Below are 22759 nucleotides of genomic sequence, written 5' to 3'. Positions count from 1 at the left end.
TGGTAACCCAGGACAGTTTTGAACTTGCAATCCATGGGAACATAGCTTCCAAAATATGTGAGTTTTCAAGGGTTGTGACACTGAGTTTGGATTTATTCACATATTTATTTACTCAAATTCTTTACATTATTTTAAATTATAAAAATATTATATCAGATCGTGCTATCACCACATTGTAATATAAAGCACAAGAGTCACTTTATAATTTTTCCACTGAAAAGTAGGCATTATTACTTATTTAAAAGAATAAAAAAGTAATATTCACTGTAATAACTACCAATTATTTATTCTGTGGAACTCAATGTCCATGTAATCCCAGCTTATAATTTTTCCTTGATGTATTCCTACAAGATCATTTATATGTAACATTTCCTGAGACATTCTAAAAAGAAGTGAACTACAATACATGAAACATTTTTCAAAGTAAACTCAGTAGCATGCTAAACTCACGTATTCTCTTCCTGGAAGGTATCTGGTGGGGGCAGTGCTATAATAATAAATCAGCAGTGAAAGAACACTTCCTTTCTTCCTTCCCACAGGCTAATTCACAAATATTGAGCATTTAGAAGGTGTTGCAACTTAGTATTCTCCTGGACATTTGGGACCACATCGTCGGTTTTCCAATTTTATTCATCTAGTGACACAGCGGGGCATTGTTTAGTTCCTGGATTTTTTGATAAAGCTGTCAGACAGACTCTTCTAGGATGCATTGCTCTGGGTGAGTACATTGCCTTAACTCATGCATTTCTTCCAAGTTCTGAGCATGTGTCACTCTTGGATGGTAATTTATAGTTCAACAAAACTACTGAAATATTATTAGCTCAGAATCAAAATACAGCATGTGTTTTGTATATGTATGTATGTATTAGTCTTTGCCCTTTTGTGTGATTTGTACCTTTGTATCTAGTTTGTAAGTATTTGCTAGTTTGATAAGGGAAAACTACATGTAATTAACCGTTTGTTTGTATATCTGTGACTAATGGTGAAAGTCTTTCCATGTGAGTCTAGGTAGTTATGGCTCCATCTACTTATCTAATGTTTTCCTTATGTGTGTGTTTAAAATCATCATTTTTTTTTTGCTGGAATTAGTTTAGTGTTTTTACTTTTCTTATTGTAATCATTTACTGAGTTACATATACAGTTCTCAGACATTCAATCATCTGATCTGAGTGATAATTTTCTTTTTTTTTCCTTTTATTGAAAGTAAGATTTTTTTCTAACATAATACATCCAAATTACAGTTCCCCCACTCCTAACCACCTCCGCCTCCATCTAGATCCACTCCCTGTCTGTTTCTCAGAAAAAAACAAACAGGCTTCTTCACACTGTTCCCTGAGTCTTAGCTATGGGAGTGTTTTGTTGATGTACCTAGTGGACCTGTGCACTTAGTTTGACTGTGAAACGGCATTCTTAATACTTTACCAGGTCTCTAACATGACTGTTACATGTGTTGATGGATACATAAACACAACCAATTTTTAGAAAAAAAACTGAAAACTTAAAATTTATCTTATAAATGTTTACTTCAGTTTGTCTTTTCATAAAATTATTGCTAGAAAAAAATCATCAATATCAAAAAATGTACATATCAAGACATTTTCCACTGTTCTAAAATATTCAGATTCCATCTTTAAGCAGCTTTTAAAGATGTGCTTTAATTTCAAGTGAGGTATAAACCTTCCAGAATTCCCACAGAAACCTGAACACATACACAGTAAATCTGCACACACACCGTAAACGTGCACACACAGTACTGCAACTCCATGATTTTTTGTGCTTGTCAAGAACATCTGTTAGCATTAGTGGTCCACCTGGAGCTCTAGTGTCTCAGATACTGTAACTTGCTCATCTTCTTACTCAGGATCTTTTGTTTATTTATTTGTTTGTTTCTTTATGCATTGTACATCCTGATTGCTGCTCCTCCTACCAGCCCCCTCCCAATGCACTATTCCACCTCCCTTCCTCCCTCCCCTTCTCCTCTGAGAGGATGGGGCCCCCCCTAGGTATCCCGACACATTAAGTGTCTTCAGGGATAGGTACATCCTCTTCCCACTGAGGCCAAATAAGGCAGTCCAGGTAGGGTAATTCCACAGACAGGCAACAGCCTTAGGTACAGCCCCCGCTCCAGTTGTTGGAGGATCCATATGAAGCCTGAGCAGTGCATCTGCCACATAAGTCCAACCCATGTATGTTTGTTGGTTGGTGGCACAGTCTCTGAGAGCCCTCAAGGTTCACGTATATGACTAGCTGTGCTCCCCTGCTAGAAACTCTAAACAAGCTCTCAATGTCTTTTTTTTTCTTCAATCACTATATTCTCATTCAGCTTCCCTCTATATTTATTAGGTAAAAACAATGATGACAAAATCTTGTTTACATAATTTAAACACATGTTTAACATTTATGTAGGCTAAAACATTCACATTGAAATTCAACAGTTGGCAGTTCGTTTAAGTAATATATGGATCAGCAACTTTATACATTTTTTTATCACTTACTAGTTTAAAAATCATCAACTGAGCTGGGTGTAGTGGCACACTGTTTTAATTCCAGCATTTGAGCAGAGGTAGGGTGGTCGTTGTGAGTTAAGAGTCCAGCCTGGTTTGCTTAGTGACTACTGCAATAGACAGGACTAAGTGAAGCAGTCTACATAGTAAATGCTAGGATACACAGTCAAACCTAAGTGTGGGAAGGTCACCTGCTGGTTCACAAAATAAGTACCAGGATAGTCAGCCAGGGCTAGATTGATAGACTCTGTCTGCTGGTTTATATAGAAGGAACTAGAATAGACAGCCATGGCTAAATAAAGAGCCCCTGTCCACTCGTTTATAAGGTAAGTACTAGGATAGATAGCCAAGGCTAAATGCCGAGACCCCATCTGCTGGTTCACACAATAAGAACCAGGATAGCCAGGGCTAAGCAGAGAGATTCTATCTAAAAAAGAAAATAATATTTGAGTAAAATATTTCTTGTTCTCAAGGGTGGCCACTCTTCCTTTAATTTGCATGAATTTATTTCTAATTTGTGATTTTGGGTTTCTATTGGGTTTTGTGGATGCCTGTTTATTTCCCTTCCTTGTTTGTGCTTCATAGGTCCCGTTTCATTAATTTGATAATTTGATGACCCATATGTTTAGATACCTCTCTCTCTCTCTCTCTCTCTCTCTCTCTCTCTCTCTCTCTCTGTGTGTGTGTGTGTGTGTGTGTGTGCGCACGTATTTGTCTGTCTGTCTTTCTGTCTCTCTCATGTGTGTTTGCATGTGTATGTGTATATAAATAATTGAAATAATTGTGACCTGCTTAGATAGAAATTAATCTTATATAAGGAGACTTGCATGCTTCTATCCTAATGCAGAATTTGTTAAATTTCTGAGCTAAATCCACTTTTGCACTCTGAATATTTTACTCCACCAAATAATACTTTATTTCATTAATACATTTTATAGACACCTGATTTTAAACTGGCTTCAGTTTAAATTTTGAATTGTTCTTTAATAGAGTGACATTTTAGCTATTTTAATTATTATGTACTAAGCATTATACATAGAATGCTGAGAAGAAATCTAGTATGAAATCCCAGGTCCAAAACTTTTAAAATGGACTCAAGGAGGAAAAGTGGGTTTGAGCTTTTTCAGGGATGACGGAATCATACTTCTGAATCAGTAGAAGTATCACATTCAGAGAGGGATTTGTCCTTTCATTTCCTCCACTTTCCCCACTGATTTCATAATCAAATATTTCTACATGAGGGCCAAGGCTCAGAGATGGCTCAGCAATGCAATGGACATGTGATTCTTTGTGGCAGAAATACTCCAGAACAAGAGCAGCAAGCTACCAAGACTGACATGAACCAGAAAGAAATGCCTCACAGTAAACGTCGTGAATATACAGCAAACAAGCAGGATGTTACATACACAGACATAAAGACCTGTAAGTCTTCACGGAAGCACAGAACACCTACAGCCAGGCAGAGCCTTGCAGTGCTGAATGAAGAGCAGGTAAAATATGCAGAGCTGACATTCCACAGAACACCTCAGGCCCGGCTCAGGAAACAAACTGTCAGAAGAAAAAGACAAGGTACAGTGTTGTGTCCTTTCTGCAACTGATCGATCTTGACACTAGGGTTTAGATTATGGCTCTCAATACCTGTCACAACTATTTTAGTTGTCAATATGACACAAAACAGAATCCCCTTGGAAGAGTCTAAGGGACTATCTAAATCAATTTGGCCTGTGAGCATGTCTTTAGTGGGTATCTTCATGCTCTGGACTTTGTAAGAACAGTAGAAGCTAGTTGACCACTAAGCATGAGGGTGTTCATTCCTCTCTGTTCTTGACTACACGTGACCAGCTGCTTCTGGCTCTTGATGCTGTTGCTGCTCTGATGGACTGCCAATGGGAGTTGTAAGTTGAACAGGCCCCTTTGAGACCTAAGGTGTCTTTTCAGGGTATTTTATCACAGCAACAGAAACAGAATTAAAGGAAAGGAAACATAATTCTCCTAAATTGTTCACAATATGGTAATTATATGTCTTTTTAATACACCCTCCCTCCTTTAGCTAGTCTACAACACTGTAGTAGAATAAATTATCTTTTAATACATTTCTCTCAAATATCACAGAAGCAGTATCTAACAGAATTTTATTGTTTAAGAATTATATACACATTTGAATGCTGTTATTAAAATTTCCATTTTATTTCCTTTTCCCCTTTGTTCCCATGTCTATAAACACTGTTTTATAATATAGCCCAGATAGGCCTTGATTGCAAAGCTTTCTTTAGCTTCTTGCTTCAGCCTTCCAAAATGGTTGAATTACAGGTGTGAACCACCATGGATGAGTTCATTCCTTGCTATCTTGAAAATAACAATTGATGCCAACTTTATTCAGTTCAATCTATTTCAGTCACACTAGAACTACCCTGAACATGCAGTGGACCAAATAAGGAGAAATATCCACTGTGTTTAAAGAAATATCATACTTTAGTCTCATGGCAATGACAGATTGTAGAAAAATAATTTTCATAATATTTTGGAGGTAGCAGTTTCGTCATATTTTACCAGACAACAGACTAAAATTAAAAAGTTAAATGTAATTTAAAAATTTTTTTTTATTTCTTTTTTTCTGTTTTATAGACATGTGAGGGTAGAAAGAGAGAGGGGAGAAGAAGAGGGGGAAGAACATATGCGCACAGCTTAATCTGTTCACTTACACCTCGTTTTGAAGTAGGTTCTTCTTAGTTTCTGCAGCCTTCCCACAGCTAGCTGGCCTGTGAGCGTCCAGTTGCCAAGTCTGTGTCCATTTGCTGGGTTAACAGGTACAGGCACATAATGAACACCACTGGGATAAGAGGTATTAATGCAGGTATCAATGCATATGCATACCACAGGCTTTACCCTTGGGTGCTGAGGATAGAACTCAGGTTACCAGGCTTGCACTTAAGGTGATCCCCCAGGGTCCATTACAAAATATTTCAATGTTCTCCCAAGGGATTAGTTATTATTAACTGCTCTGACCTTTAGAAATATATTCATCACACATGATTTACCCAATAAAAGCCAGATGACACATAATATTTGAATGTCTTTTAGTAGTAGAAAAGGAGAAGTTGTCCTCAAAGAAACTGGAGTTAAGAAACTGATGATTTCAAAACTGAGAGGATAAAGAACACCAACACAAATAATCATGGCCAAATTAATTAAAGCATTTTTTTTTGCTAAATTACACAGGCTGTGTCACCCTAAGGTGGTGTTAGAGATGTCAGCATTGGATGTGAAGAAAACAAGGTTTTTATAACTCAGAGTTGGGGGTGGGGTTCAAATCAAGGATTTGGCATTCAAAGTAGGCAGAGTTACAAGAGCAGAACCTAAGTCTACAAGTTAGTCCTAGTGTACTCCTGAAAGTAAAACATGAATGCAAGGTGAACGTAACAAGCTAATCATAACAACAGGTACTCAAAACAAAGTCATCATATTTGGTCATATTATCTTTTGATAAAAAGATATCTAGGACTACAAGTTGTTTATAAACAAATCTTTAAAACAGGTATAGAATTGCCATTCCAGGAAGAGGCAGTACAGAACCATCTGTGGTTAAGGTTACAGGAGAGGCATAGTGCAATTCTTGAGAAACAGGGGTTTAATCATAGACAGGAATAAAAGTAGTTTGTCTTTACTATAAAATGGTTTTTAAGACTAAGATGGAGGCAGGCTGGTTCTCCACTCCCCCCTTGTCTTATGTGTCTCTGTGAAATCTGTGATAAGGTCTTAGCAATTTTTATCTGGGGAAAAGTAAATTTTACAATGCAAAAGTATATTGCTCATTTATAAATTATGTCTAGTTGGCTAGGATACATAGAACAAATATTTTTTAAGTCAGTATAATCTTGGAATGCCAATAGGTATCCCCAATAGTGTTTTCATGGACCTAATATTCCAGCCCTTTGTTGAGGACAAGGGGTAACATATTTTCCTCTGAAAGTACTTCCTGCTCAAATTAGGATTCCTTTGTGAGGACACAGAAAGACTTGAATATTACCCAAAGGCCAGGAGGAGATTACAGTAATGGGGTGTTTGTAAGAAGCAGTTGGTTGCTAACCCAGCTGAAGAGACAGGGAGCAGTGACATCAACTGGACCAGTTTACATCACCTTTAAGTCCAAGGATTTCCAGTTTTGTAGGATGACTGGGGCTGGTACAGTGTAGATCACCTTTGGGATACTTTGCAGTCTGTAACTGATTTCTGGATAGTGTCTACCAGCTGAGTGGAATTCTGCCAAGACAGATACAGACTAGGGTCAGAAGCACTGGAGTCCAGCCTGGGCAGGGTTCAGAACCTGAAGAAGGATGTGTGGAAGAGGCAAAGACTTTGACCAAAGTGGCACACTCTGGCACTGAGACAAATCAGGCCACTTTTATTTATACATCTTTTTTTTTTTTTTTTTACAGCTGAAATGGTTTTACATACATTTTCTCATTTACAATCTCTTTGAAGAACTTCCGACATTTAATAATAATTTGCCCACTGTACTCTTTTCCCTTCCTTCTTCTGCTCCATCCCTGTGGTTTTCTGCTAACCTAAGAAGTGTTTTTTTTAATCAGGAGATGTAATTCCTTTAATGCCCAGACCTCTCAGCAAATTAGTAACCTGAGTCAGTGTCTCATCCTTTCTTGGATCACCTCTGAATATTGAACTAAATCTTGGACCCAATGATCCAGCAAAACCTTTCTAACTTTTTGATAACCAACTAACTGCTATTTGGACCAGCTTGGTGGACAAATCATTGTTATAACTTAGTTGCCATAGGAAGAGAACATCAGATGTTAGCTGATTCACCCAGGCCAGGGCCTTGTGTTGGCTCAACCACATCACCATTATTAACAAACAGAGGAGTAGTGATCTATTCTGTTCCCATGATGCTCAGAGACAAACAATAATGGATCATAGTCTGAGCTTTCCTTTTCTGATTCTGGGGAAGTATCTGCTATGGACAAAGTGAAGGTAAAAACTTTCAAGAGCAAAGCCAAGAATGCAAATGCAAGTCAAAAGTGAACCAAGCAGTTTCTCAAGAAAGGCCAGGGGATTCTGCATGAATATCCCCACAGGTCCTTGCCATGTGGGGATCCAAATCCTCAGGCCTTGACATAAGGAAAGCAGACTACGTTACACTTATGCACCTTTCCCAGAAGAGGCTTGGTAACCACCACAGAAGTTAAAGAACTTAAATGAAACGTTTATATTTGGAACTTCCCCTTTCAAAATAGGCAGTAGGCAAGGAAGCTTAGTCTTTTGATCCAAAGGAGTACTAATATGGAGCCCATTTGATCTGTGAGAGGTTGATCCAAGTATGATGGTATCTTTGACTCTCTGAAGGTTACTTTACCATTGTTTTTTAATCTATATTGCAGAAAAAGCTACCCTCTGGGTGTCTATAAAACAGCTGGGATATACTCGTGTCTTTGAGTCATAGCAAAAGCTATAGAATTGGGTTCAAACGTATGAAAAAAAAATTTCTTTGTCCAGATGGCTGGACATATAGATAGGACAGAGATATTTTTAGCATGCTCAGAAGCATCTTTAAGTTTGTATTTAGAAGACAAGCAGAGGAAATTTAAAATCTTGAACTTGTGACTAATAATAATAGTTGATGAATTACCAGCTTATCTGAACTTCATTGATCAGTGTTAAAACTTTGAGTTTTGAAATCTTATAATAGCAGTAGCATAGACTAATTCGGTTTTTTAGACCTGGGTCATTTTCTTATATTCTCAGAAATTACTTCAACTTTTTATTTGTTCAGATGTTTATAATTTAAATTAATTATAGACCTTTGTAAATTGCATAAAATTTAACCATTTTTATTCTGTTTCTTATCATTGGATATACGTAAGGGGTTGATTACTAAGAACACTCTTTACAAAGCAAGTTTCTTGTCCTTTAATGAAGCCTGTAAGTAAGGTCAACTTGTCTGTGAGTTTACTCTTTTTCATCAGGTAACCTAATTTCTCTAGAAAATAAGGCCTGGGCTTTATATGTGAAACACATGGAATCAACAGCTGATGCTAAACTGATAAAGCTTCTGACCTTATTATCATGGAGCAGAAGAAAAGAGTCAACCCAACAGTGTCCACTGTTCATGAATGGCCCTGACAGCAGGCAAGGCATGAGCAGTTTAGCCCAGTAGTTAGGAATATTACAATCTTGGTGGAGTCATTAAATCCCATCTGTCTGCTTGAAAATCTTACAGTTGACTCTAAGAGTGGTGATCGTATGTCATAGTAAGCTTGTTCCATTAAACATTTTAGTTGCCATATTTAACAGATCTCAGAAATGTTTTGAGTGCTGTCTATTAAGTATACTTGATGTCAAATAAAAATCCCTGGCTTTTTGTTACTTGTTCTAGGTTCTTGAAACATACAGGAGGTTATGTAAGCTACTCCTTGTAAAGAAATTACATTGGCAAGGAATATGATAACTTATAAGAAGACTATTCATCTGTATGCCTTCATTATCTTTAACAGTTTACAACTTAGTAGCTTTTACAAGATTAATATTCTATAGTTTTCTTCTTATTAGATTTTGCTTTAAAAAATATAGATCAAGGATTGAAGACTTTTTGGAATCAAAATAAAACTAAATTATAAACACAGTCCATATGGAAACCAACAACTTTGCTTTCCTAGACTTTCATAGTCCACTATTAGAGAATATCATTGTTTGTTTGTTCATTTGTTTGTTGTTTTGTATTTTATTTTTTATTTTTTTTACTTATTCACTTTATATTCTGCTCACTGTCCCCCACCCCTGGTCAGCCCCTCCCACAATACTTTCCCCATTACCCCTCCCCTTCTCCTCTTAGCACCCTGGATATCTCCCCACCAAAGGCACTTCAAGTTTCTACAAGGCTAGGCACTTCCTCTCCCATTGAGGCCAGACAAGTCAGGCCAGCTAGAACAACATATCCCACATACAGGCAACAGCTTTGGGGATAGCCTCCACTCCTGTTGTTCAGGACCCATGTGAAGAGCAAGCTGCTATATATGTGTGGGGTGACCTAGGTCCAGCCTGTGCACATTCTTTGGTTTGTGGTTTAATCTTTGAGAGTTCCAAGGGCTCCAAGGTTAGTTGTTTCTGTTGGTCTTCCTATGGAATTCCTATCCCCTTAGGGGCTGTGATTCTTCCTTCTGTTCTTCTACAAGAGTCCCCAAGCTTTACCCACTGTTTGGCTGTGGGTATCTGAATCTGTCTGGGTCAGCTGGTAAGTGGAGATTCTCAGACGACAGTCATGCTACTATTTTCTTGTCTGCAAGCATAACACAGTATCATTAATAGTGTCAGGGATTGGTGCTTTTCCATGGGATGGGTCTTAAGTTGGGCTGGTTATTTACTGGTTGTTCACTCAGTTTTTGCTCCATCCCATGTCCCTGCATTTCTTGTAGATAGGAAAAATTAGGGGTCAAAAGTTTTGTGGGTGGTTTGGTATCTCTATTACTCCCTCCAGGGTTCCTACCTACCCATTCTAGGTTCCATAGGTCCAGGGCTGTGGGTCACAGCAAAGGTCACCTCATTGATTCTTGGGTGCTTCTCTTATCTCAGATCTCTGTCTCTTTCTGGAGCTGCCTCCTACCTTTCCCCCATTATTGGTTTCAGATTGCCATTCATTCACATGGCCATCCAGTCTTCCACACTGCCCCTCCCCAAAGCCAACCTGAACCAGGCACTCCCATCCCAAACCCTTCTCCCACCCAGGTCCCTCCATCTGACTTACATGACCATTTCATTTTCCCTTCCAAGTGAGACTCCTTCCTGTCCAACCTCCTTAGGTCTGTGGACTGTAACATGAGAATCCTCTATTTTATGGCTAATATCCATTTATAAGTGAATACACACTGTGCATGGTGCATGTCATTTTGGGACTCAGTTACCTCACTCAGGATGATACTCTCAAGTTATATTCATTTGCCTGCAAAACTCATTATATCTTTGTTTATAATAGCTGAATAGTATTCCATTGTGTAGATGAACCACATTTTTATCCATTCTTCAGCTGAAGGACATCTAGGTCATTTCCAGTTTCTGACTATAACAAACACAGCTACTATGAACATAGTTGAGCAAATGTCTTTGTGGGATGGTTGAGCATCTTTTGGGTAAATGCCCTGAAGTGGTATAGTTGGGTCTTGAGGTAGAACTATTCCCAGTTTTCTGTGAAAATTTGCCAAATTGATATCCAAAGTGGTTGTAAAAGTTTCATTCCCACCAGCAGTGGAGGAGGGTTCCCTTTGCTGCAAATTCTCTCTAGCACATGCTATCACTCAAGTTTTTTATCTTAGAAATTCTGAAAGATGTAAGAAGGAACCTCAGAGTTGTTTTGATTTGCATTTTCCTCATGACTAAGGACTTTGAACATTTATTTAAGTGCTTCTCAGGCATTCCAGATTCCTCTGTTGAGAATTTTCTGGTTAGCTCTGTGACTGATTTTTAACTAGATTGCATGGGTTGTTGGTGCTTAACTTATCGAGTTCTTTATAGATTTTAAATATTAGCCCTCTGTTAGATATAGAGTTAATAAAGAACCTTTCCCAATCTGTAAGCTGTCATTGTGTCTTATTGAGAGTGTCCTTTGCCTTACAGAAGCTTTGCAGTTTCATCAGGTCTCACTTATCAATTGTTGATCTTAGCCTGAGCCATTTGTGTTTTGTTCAGGAAATTGTCTCCCATACCAATGTGTTCAAGGCTATATTTTACTTTCTGATCTATAAGATTTAATGTACCCAGTTTTATGTTGAGGTCCTTGATTCATTTGAACTTAAAATTTAAATATGCGACTATTTTCATTCTTCTGCACATAGACATTCAGTTAATCCAGCACCATTTGTTGGAGATGCTTTCTTTTTTTTTTTTTTCACTGTATGGTTTTGACTTCCTTATCAAAAAACAAGTGTCCATAGATATGTTGGTTTATTTCTGGGTCTTTGATTCCATTCCATTGATCAACAGTCTTTTTCTGTATAAATACCATATAGTTTGTATTACTATTTCTCTGTAGTACTAGCATAGTTTCCTGTGTGACTCAGCTTACCAAAATAATGAAAACTTAACAAAATTAGCAAAGACAAGTAGGCTAGACATACATTCTTAAACCAGCCTCTGTTAGCCTGAATAGATCTTAGTTAAGGAGAGACATTCTATAGGCTCTTTGTCAAACTGCTTAGGTCATTGACTTGCTGCATCAAAAAATAGGAATATTCCAGTTGCTGGTGCTTAGTAATTGTGGCCCTAACTTAGTTGGCCAGTGACTATGCTTCGTGTTTGAGATTTCAATGTAGACTTGAGCCTTTCTCAGGGTGAGCCTTTAAGCATAAAAGCCATGTTTTGGGTTGACAAATTTCAAGTAACAGAATAGTCAGAAGCAGAACTATGGTAGTTAAAAAAGCAAGTTTAAAACTTTTGAATATTTGCACAGAACTATACATATCGTATCAATGGATTAGGTCTATGTTTTAAGATTGCTTGTGTACCCTTTGATTATTAACCCTGTGTTATAAGTTTCAAGTCAAGTTTTCCTATAAATGCTATAGATTTTTAAGCATATCCAATAACCTCATAAATCCTGAGGTACAGAATGTTTATTTAATAGCCTTATAAATCTTGAGAAACATTTATATCTTAGCATAAGTTTTATATAGTGAAATGACACCAATGTTCTAAATCCATTAACTGTTCTGCCTTGCTCTTTTTTTTTCTGCCACAAAGTGCCAAAAGTCTCCTGACATATGACAGACACTTTTCAACTCCAGTGCCAGCTTCTCAATATGGCAAAATAGCATAAAACAATATTTCAATGTTACCCATACCCAAAAGATTTTTTAATTCTTTCTGAATCCAGTGACCAGAAAGCTCAGAAATGAATTCTGAGTGTTGGCTGTCAAGGAAGCAATGGCAAGAAAGTGGTGGATTTGGGTCTGGGACCAGCAAGTACACAAAGTGTGCACACAGCATAGCATGCTGGGTATGTCCACATTGTCCCAGCTGGACAGCACGGGAGTAGATGAAGTTAGAGCTTATTCTGCCTCCCATTTCCACCTGTACCTGGCACAGAAACACGCACACACGCACACACACACACACACACACACACACACACACACACACACGAAATGTAGAGAGTGAAAATAAAACCAATACATAGAACTTGCCCCAGGATGGCTTGGAGTTTATCATTAGGGTGTTTTCTATGCTTTATCTAGAAATAGCTGTGTGGAGTTAACAGACAACCGTCCAAATTACCTTACATGGATAGTTGGTTTTCAAAATGTCAGAAGTCCACAGAATTGACGTTACAAATATTTCTGTAGTAATGTTCATTTTGATTAGAGACCTGTCTGCTCCTAACAACGTCCTGTATTGGATTCTAAGAAGAAATTGAGCATCTTTGGAGTTACTCCAGTTGTGCAGTGACAGCCACTAGGCAAGAATTGCCTCTTTCCACCTACAGACAAATTACTGTCTAGAAAAGGACACACTTGCAGAATAGTCAACTGACTATATCTGCCTAGACAGAGTAATCAGCCCTTAATAATTCTGCAGCACTAAGGTCTGTCAGATGATCATGGGCCAGAAGGCTGAAGATCAGATGCTCCAACATTTTATAGTATAGGGAGTGTCCAGGTGTTCAGCGGTGTCTATAAATTGGCTAAGTTTTAGAAGCTATGCTTTGTGCTTCCCATAATATTAGTTAACTCGGCCATTCTGGATTTCTGACAGAGTTGAAAACTTATAGTCTCATAGCCAATCCTGGCTATTTACCTTGAGAGAAGAGATTTGAGTGGTTGGTTTTCAGCTGACATTCATTCTAAAGCCAAGGAAAAAGCCAGGTTCAGAACTAAGTTTTTTAGTTAGGAGAGATGACAGAGGTTCTGGTTAGCCAACAAAATGATGGACTGGATATTAAGACTATCTTGTACCTCACTGGTACAAATTGGCATAATTATGCTCTAATTGTATTTTGAGAGAAAAGTTTTATTTTAACAGGAAGGGTGATATGTAGGAGGAGCTAAGGTGGGAAGGAGTACTGAGAGGAAGAGAAGGAGTAAGGAGTGGAGGAGAAGAAGGAGAGGAGAAGCTAGGTGATGAGAGAGAGAAAGAGAGAGAAAGAGAGGGGGGGACAGGGAGGCAGATGTTCACGCATCTCCACCAGTCAAAGATAGTTGATATACTAGGTTGGGTATTGGGTTACACTTCTGATTGAGCATTACCAAACTTATAAGGCCTTCGATTAACATTTTAAAAAATTTTATAAAATGCAAAAAGGAGAAGGGGGCGTGGGATAGGGGTTTTCTAGGGAGGGGAAATGGGGAAAGGGGATGGCATCTGAAATGTAAATAAAATATTCAATAAAAAACATTTAAAAAGGAAAAAAAGGGAAAAAAGAAAAGGGGAAAAAAAAGAACTTGCCCCAGGTAGAATGCATACAGCCAAGCAAAACGCAAAACAAAACACAGCAACATAATAACAGAGACAATGACAACAATCAGGTCCATTAAGAGGTTAACTGGTTTGACTACAGTAATTTTCTTAACAAATAGAAAGAATATTTCAGTTGCCTCTCTCTACAACTCACATGTCAGGTACCCACTGGTGGCTAAGTGACAGGTTTCACTTATTCAGTTAGGCTGGGCATTAGTGAAGTCCATCTCTGCTCCAGGTATGCCTGGCATCCTCCTGGGTTGGACCTCTCCAAACCATGGGCTAAGCCCCAGTGTTATGGGATGTCCTTATGTTTCCTTGGCCTTGTTGTACAGCCTAGGCATTGAAACTGTACCAATGGACACTCAGGTGCCTGGCAACTCAAATTTTCTGGGAACCCAGTATCACTAGAGAGCTGTTAGGGTCACAAATTCAGTCAGAAAAGGAGCTGGTGGCTCTGTCTGAATTCCCAATTAATCAGAAATAACCAGTGGACATTTGGACATCTCCCTTTGTCCCGGCTGGAAGAATTTTGAGCCTCATGAGACCCTCTATGACCCAAGATTGGAATTTCATGGAACCAGAACAGGACCAGAAACCAAATGTCACAGGAAAATTCAAAAGCTTGAGGAGAAAGGCAGTGACTGAAATGTAAACAAATAAAACATTTTTAAAAAAACAAATAAAAGCTTCCATGATTTACCAAAGGAGGTCTCCATAATAAAAAGATATGAAAGGTGTTTGTTTTTCTCTCCTTTGGTGAAGTCATTTGCTCAGGAAGTCTGAGGAACTGAAGATGTGCTTCTGGGTCTTGGACTATCTCCAAGGTGAATACCTTTTGGAGAAATTCTTCAGTCCTGGAGAGCAAGAGGGAAGGATCTGGCTTCTGAATTAGGATTGGAGTCATGATCTGAGGAACTGCTGATGTTAATTCTAATGTTAATTCAGAGGAAGACGACCACCAACGCAAATTGTCTTGGACAAATTAATTAAAGCAAGCAATTAAAGCAAGCTTATGTATACATGTAAGCAGGCTGCCTCACCCTAAGAAAGGGTTTGGGAGATCAACCTTAGATGTGAGAAAAATAAGGTTTTTATACCTTAGGGGTAGAGGGCCTCCAGATGGGGGATTTGGCAAGGAAAATAATTGGGGTTACAAGAGCATAAGATAAGCATACACATTAGTCCTAAAGGTCTCCTGAAATAAAGGCATGGTTACAAGCTGGACATAACAAGGAAATCATAACAACAGGGAGTCATAACAAGGTAGCCATCAGTGGCCAAATCACCTTTTGAAACAATGTTAGGATTGCAAGATGGGTATAAACAATTTTTTGAAATAAAGACAGAATTTTCATTCCTGGAACAGGCAGTACTGAAAAATTTACAATTAAATTACAGGTGAGGCAGAGCAAAGTCCTTAGGAAACAGAGGTTTAATGGTAAATAGGAATGAATCTAGTATTTCTTTACTCTAGGATGGCTTTTAAACCTAAGTTGGAGACACTCTGGTCCTTCCTGGAAGTTAGAAACTCAGTCATTGCTACTGTTTCTTTCTCTTTTCAGGCCCCAAATTGACAGTATGGAGGGTGGTAACCAGCATGCTTGGAGCCTTGTGTGTGGTGCTGATGACAACCATGGGGATCTTACTTCCAAAATGTAAGCATTTAAGCAACTACTTCACTTTGTAGCAGTTGTGCTTTCAGTAATGTGATTATAGCTTGACTGATTTCATAGCATCTACATGACCATAGCTCAAACACTACTAATTCCTGTCATGAATTATGCCCTAGTATTTTCAAGACAAGAAGAGCAACGCAGACAAACCTCACTTCATCCTTTTCTGTGTCCTAAGGAAGATGGTGAGTACTAACCCTAACGATGTTTGTGTTAACTCTCAGGATGTCTGTGCATGTTAACTCTGAGGATGTTGGTGAGTGTTAAACTCAGGATGAAGTGAGTGTTAACTCTGAGAATGTTGGTGATTTTTTATAGAGTTCAATTCCAAGACTTTTCATTACTTCCTATTTCCACAAACTTCAATCAATCATGATAGCCAGAAACAGTGTTGTTCATTTAGATCCTTATGAGAAAAGAACTCACATGGCTTAAAACTAAGAAAAGAGAATCTGAAAAGTAAAATCCCCAGAGATTACAACTATGTGTGTTTATCTGTATTGTTTTGTGTTGATTAGAATAAAATGTGATTCAAATATGTAGACTAGTAAATATGAATTGCCCATTTACTGCTGTTTGAAAATAAAGGTAAGTGAAATAAAAAGTAATCCTAGGAAGTATATACTTATGTGTGCATATTCCCAGTACAGAGCAGGATGACCTGTATATAGGAAGCAGTCCTGGTATATATTCTCAGGAATTCTACACTGCACATGTGAACAAGAGAAAAAAAAAGCCATGGACACAAATGGCTGTATGCAGATATTTCTAAACATTTAATAACAGCTGTCACTGAGATGATGATTGACAAATGTGGCTATGTCAATTTGACTTCATCCAAAGTTAACTAAAACCCAAGCAGCTAGTTATACCTCTGAGGTTTTATTTCTTAATTAAATCATTTGAAGTAGGAGGACATAACTTTATTACAAATATTTTGAGGTGGGATTATCCACCTTCAATCTGGCCATGACTTCTGATGGTAGCCTGCATCATGGACATGAAAAAATGGAATGTTTGCTCTTTCTATGCTTGTTTGTACTCTCAGTGGCAAGTCCATTCCTTCATTGGCATTAGAGCCATCAGGTAGTAATGTTTTCAAACACTAAATAATCTCATTTATCAGATTCTACCTCTTTGCATAAATTTTTAGATGAATGTCTTTTTCACTACATTTTTTTGAGAATTTTATACAGTGTTTACATCATTTTCATTCCTCCATTTCCCTCTTTCAACTTCTCAGTGTTTCCGGATCCCCCAAAGTTCACAACTTTTCTTTAACTGTTATTGCTGTTTCATGCTACATCTATGTACATGTTGATTGGTGTTGTCCTTGTGTGGGCCTTGTTTAGGTAACCAAGTTGTTGAGATTTTATGGTTACAGCTTGTTCGCTATAACTAGAAGACAGGGTGTTACACCAGATGTCCTGGTCCTCTGCCTGTTTCAATCTTTATGACCTCTCTTCTGCAAATTTCCCTTAGCCTTAGGTATAGGGGTTACATCATAGATACATCAGATTTTGTGGGACACCACACAATCAATTACTTGTACTCTGCAATTTGATCAGTTGTGGAACTCTATCTGCTGCAAGAATGTGGGTATAAGGATAAGCCTTTAGAACACAGCTTGAAATTATACAGTGTTAGGAACATGGCAGTAGTAGATTCTGCTCTAAAGTTCATGAGCTCTCTAGCCACAGATAATTGGTTCGCCTATGGGCATAAATTCTCTTTTACTGAGCTGGCCTCAAGTTTATTTAAATGTTTTTTAGAAATGTGTCTTGCCACTTTCCTCACTAGTATTTCTGCAATCCTCTTCTTTTATTCTCTTCCTTTTGTTTTTCCTTTTACTTTGTATTCCTTTACAATGATAGTTGTGTAGAAAACCTTGACATCAATGGACACAAGCCAGACTGACCTAGCCTAGGAGAACCAAGGCTGCTGGGAGGACCTGGGAGCCAGACCTGATGCTGACCAGTCCCAAGTCAGACAACTCTGCATTTGAAAATGAAACTCAGCTTCCCTTTGTCTCAGATATTTTGAAACTGACAAAATGTAAACCTGATCTTTGACTCACTCCTGGAAGTAATTGAACTGGAGGCAATGAAAACTATGAAAAACTTCAGTTTAGAGAGACTAGCATCCAAGTCAGTGATGTTGAAACAAACCTAGACATACCAGTAAAGAGGGAATCATAACTGAGAATCAGCCTCCATTAGATTGGTCTGTTGGCCTGTCTGTGAGGCATCTTAATTGCTAAATGGTTTAAGTGTTTCTGGCTCCTATAATGTAGTGTAGCTCCTCTTAAGTAGATGGCTTGGTGGCATAAGAAAGATAACTGTCCTTGTGTCTAGAAGCAGGCCAGTAAGCAACTTTCCTCTATGGTCTCTGCTTCAGTTCCTGCCTCCAGGTTCCTGTCTTGAGCTCCTGCTCTGGTTTCTTGACAATGGCCTTTAACCTGAGAGCCAAATAAACCTTTTCTTACCCAAGTTGGTTTTGATCATGGAGATTATCACAGTAATGATAGGCAGAATAAGGCTAGTGGGACACAGAAGTAAAAATGTGCTGGTTACTCACAAAGGGGAGCAAATATTGAGAATTCTTAAAGGCTACATGGGAAATGAATGCATGTGAGTAGTTCAGGGTTAAAAGGAAGAAAATTGTGGAAAAACTGTGTGAAATGAAAATACAGGATACAAATAAATCAGCTATAAAAGAGGAAGTCAAACTACAAATTTACATGGAAACATCTGGTAAACTAAGGTTCCCAGAAAAAAAATATGTATGTGAAACATTCTAAAAGGTGGAATAAAATGTTGAAAGCATTATGGTTCAGCAGAGTTAGAATGTTACAGATCCAGAACAAAATTATGTAGGGCTCTCTTTAGTTGATTTTATACTCTTCATTGCCCATATCTCTGATTTAAAATCTATTCAGCTACCTTGTGAACCTTTAGAGGGTATTAATATTTCCCAAAACTGCATCTGCACTAACATGTAGTACTTGGTACCACCTGAATCCATGTTTCTGAGCAAATGTCACTGAACCTGGAGTAGAAAAACTTATCTCTTTTTCCCTTTGCAATAATAACTGTGTTACCTACAGTGTTTAAGCCCCCTAGCAAATACACATGAATTTTTTTTTTAATGATATATCATTTCAAACCTGGAAAACTCACACTGTGTCTAAAGTAGGAGAACTTTTAAATCGAAACAAATAAGGAAAAAAAGAGCTCTTGTTCTAACTGAGATGCACACACTTAACCCATGATAATATTAAAATGTACCTTTTTATACTTCAAAATATACTTGCAGTGATTTTCACAGATATAGTACTCATTAAAATGGGCAATGTGTATCTTTATAGCAGACATAAATTTAAAATGAGAGATTTATGATTTATCTGTGCTATCTTAGAAAGCAGTACCTTTATTAGTCTTTATACACCTTTCTAGGCATATATTAGCTGTAAAATATTTTGAATGGTAAGAATATTTCAATAAACTAACAAAATTAAGAAACATAATCTATACTTTATAAACGCATACATGCTGTTATCACAATAATCTGTGAAATGAGAGACAGACAAGTAAGTGCCCTCATTTTTATGAGAACAAATGTAACTAACTTAACTTCGGATGGTTATAAATGTTACACAAATGAAAGGCTGAGACAGGAGGACCACCATGAGCTTGAGGCCAGTTTGGGTTACATAGTGAGTCTCCAAGTCAGCTTGGGCTGTGGGGTGAAATTCTGTCTCATTTCACACATGTGCATTTCCTAGGCTCCTCCGATGATCTTTGTTCATGTGACTGGATTGCCTTTGGAAACAATTTCTATCAAGTTTTTCGTGGAATGAAAACCTGGGCAGAGAGTCAGTCTGCTTGTGAGAAACTGAATTCTCATCTTGTGATCATAGACTCCAAAGAAGAACTGGTAAGTCACACATTCTTGTTTTTCTTCTCTTTGTAACTGATGGCACTGAAAACACTGGCCATGAAGACCAGACTGAATGTTCTGGAAGTCATGTGACACCTGCTCATGGAGATTTACTATTATCCTTAGTGAGAACATAGGGAGGGCTCTTCAGCATTCCAAGGCTTAATGCTACAAGAAAAACAAAGCAGGAAATGACCTCCAGCTAGCATTTTCTATGCAACAAGACCCAAAGCTGCTATTTAGTAAGGAAGGGACATTTCACCCAGCATGGTTACTCCTTCCTGTAACCCTAGCACTTGAGAGGCTGAGACAAGAGGATCACCATGAGCTTGAGGCCAGTTTGGGTTACATAGTGAGTCTCCAAGTCAGCTTGGGCTGTGGGGTGAAATTCTGTCTCAAATCTTAAAGATATATACAAATTCAAAAAAAATTTTAGGAAACAAAAAGAAAAGAAAAAAATTGGGATTGTACACTCACTTATGGGTTGTGATTTTATGTGTTCAACAGGAAAATTTGTTATTGTTTGAAATACATGGGTGGATTCGTCTCACAAAGAATGGAACCAACAGTTCCTGGTTATGGGAAAATGACACTAAAACACAACACACCTTGTAAGTAAAATCTTTGGATAAAATGGGCTTTGCTGAGGGTAGTAGGATTATTGTACATGTGTGTCCTGTCTCTGTGTGGCACAGAGGAAGCATTGAGAAGAAAGAAAAGCACTCTGATGTGGAAGCAGCAGTCTGTAGGTCATAACAGAGAAACCATGTTAGCGTAGTAGAATCTCACATTTAAAACATTTACTCTCTGACTCCCTGGAGACATTTATACATAATTTTAGGAAGCAATGATTCCCTATCTGTAGGTTGTGAACCCATTAAGGGCTGAATGACACTTTCACAGAGGTCCCATAGAAGATATACTACAAATCAGATATTTACATTACAATTCATAACAGTAGTGAATTTACAGTTTTATTAAATAGCCACAAAATAATTTTATGATTGGTGGTCACCACATCCTTAGGAACTATCCTAGAGGTTCCCAGCATTAGGTAGATGGAGAACTGTTATGAAACTTTGTACCATTTCCTATTGATTTGAATCCCAATCCTACTTTCTCAGACAGTGGAGGATTAGCTTGTGTCTGATGTTTTCCATTAAGCTTACTGTTTTTCAGTGAAAGGTCACCATCCACTTGTGGCTCATTGTTTTCTTTCTGTAACAATATGTTTTCATCTCTTTGGCCTGTACTAGTTTTAGCTAATTCAAACTCTAAAATTAAAAACTGTGACCTCTAATGACTACCTTATGATTTCTGATTTTTTTAAAATTGTTTTTCTACAGAATTTATGATTCAGAAAAGAAGAATAATAGCTGTCATTATCTGCGTGGAAACCAATTCATTACTGATGACTGCTCAGCTAGGAAACCATACACCTGTGAATTTAATACAAGGTGACATCTATTTTGCTAATATAATTTTATTTAATGATGGACATAAAATGTCTGTTTTTTGTTGAGTTTATAATTTTTATACTTGATCTTTGTCAAAAGGCCAATGATGATGGTTTTTAATTTTGAAGATGTTTTACTGAGCTGAGAGGGTAATTACATTTTTTACCATCTATATTGTATTAAGTGAGAGTAATATTCTTCTTAATGGTGATCACAATTCTATCAAGATTTCTGTTATTAATAAATTACATATCTAAAACCATTTATATTTGGTAACTTAGCAATAGACTTAAAGTGATCAAAGGATCCCATATCAATATAGTGGGTTTTTAAAAAGTTATTTGTGCATTTTTCATGTATAAGGAATACGGACTCCACAGAGCATGTGGAGGTCACAGGACAAGTTGGTGGAAGTGATTTTCTCCCTCCACTTTTATGTGGACTCCAGAGGTCCCCAGGCTTGCATAAATTTTGGTGGCCACTGAGCCATGTTACTAGCCTGATTTTTGTTTTTGGAGTATGCTTATCCTATGTTGTTGCCCAACCCTGATCTATATTCCCAGGGCTCAAACTAGTTTGAGACTCAGCAGACCTAGTAGGTAGACCAGAGATGCAGCCTAACTGACCCAGTGTAATACCCTTAAGGGTTAGATATCTTTGGAGATTGTTCAAAAGACATATTGATGGTTCTGCTTGAAATGGCAAAAACAGGTTTAATAGAAAAACAATAAATAACAAATACAACTTTGATTGAAATAGTTAAGAAGCTTAGCTGAGCCCCAGTGATGGCTCTGAGGTTAAGCGTGCATACCGCTCCTGCAGAGGTACAGGTTCAATTCTCAGCATCGACACACCGTCTCAAAGCAGCCTGTAACTCTAGTTCCAGTAGATCTGACATGCTCTTCTCATCTTCCTGGGCTCCTGCATGCACATGTACTCACAGATACATTGCAGTGACTACCATCATGTCATCTTCTCCTGACTTCATTTTGTGCTTGCTTACCTTTCTATCCACCTACACCATTTACCCTAGAAACACAATTGAATTTCCAAGGTCCAGATGTATTAACAAGAATAATTAATATTTCTACCTATTTAACAGAAGCTAAATAATTGAAGAAGGTATGATTCAAAAATTGTCATGCTGTGTCTAAGATTATTAGTATGTTCTGCCAGAAATTAATGTTTCAAAGTTATTTTGACCCTTGTCTAACATTGATATAAATTATGGTCTTTGTGATTTTTGCATTTAAAATTATTGTGCCCCTGAGTTTTAGTATCATGAGATGTTGAGACATGAACCTGCTCTTGGTTACCAGCTAATAAAAGACCCATATACTTTTCCTTGGCTTATTAAGAAAGGTTTTCTGTATATTTCTTGTATGAATTATTGTAGTATAAAATATTAAGTAAATCAATTTTTATAAAAGGATCTCAGCCCAGTCACTTTTCTAGAGAGCAGATAATACTATACTTTCAGTCATTTGAAAAGTGGCCCAGTGATGATGAGAGAACAGATGAGAGAGCCAAGAGAGGAACAAAAGCCATGATGGGAAAACATAATTCTTGTGTTAAAAGGACTATAACTGAACATTTAAAATTCTCATATTTCAATTCTTTAAAGAAACAATGGCAAACAGTTCTCCAAATGAATTTCTAAAAATTATTGTTTGGATTAAAATACAATAAGATGGAATACCATGAAGAGGAATTTCAGAGAGGAAAA

At 37.6% G+C, this 22759-nt stretch overlaps 1 protein-coding gene across 1 annotated transcript; it reads left to right on the top strand.

Annotated features, from left to right (window-relative positions):
• The first annotated feature begins 3814 nt into the window (after positions 1–3814).
• On the top strand, positions 3815–21037 carry LOC117715759 (killer cell lectin-like receptor subfamily I member 1). Its single transcript, XM_034512614.2, has 6 exons — positions 3815–4073; positions 15527–15619; positions 15754–15822; positions 19422–19573; positions 20084–20187; positions 20923–21037. Exons 1-6 carry the CDS (start codon positions 3842–3844, stop codon positions 21035–21037), a joined length of 765 nt encoding a protein of 254 aa, XP_034368505.2. The 5' UTR covers positions 3815–3841.
• The last annotated feature ends 1722 nt before the right edge of the window (positions 21038–22759 follow it).

This window comes from Arvicanthis niloticus, chromosome 9, assembly GCF_011762505.2.
Source record: "Arvicanthis niloticus isolate mArvNil1 chromosome 9, mArvNil1.pat.X, whole genome shotgun sequence".
Classification (NCBI taxonomy): Eukaryota; Metazoa; Chordata; class Mammalia; order Rodentia; family Muridae; genus Arvicanthis; species Arvicanthis niloticus.
Note: the sequence above shows the minus strand (reverse complement) of the source record. Positions and strands in the feature narration are given on the sequence as shown.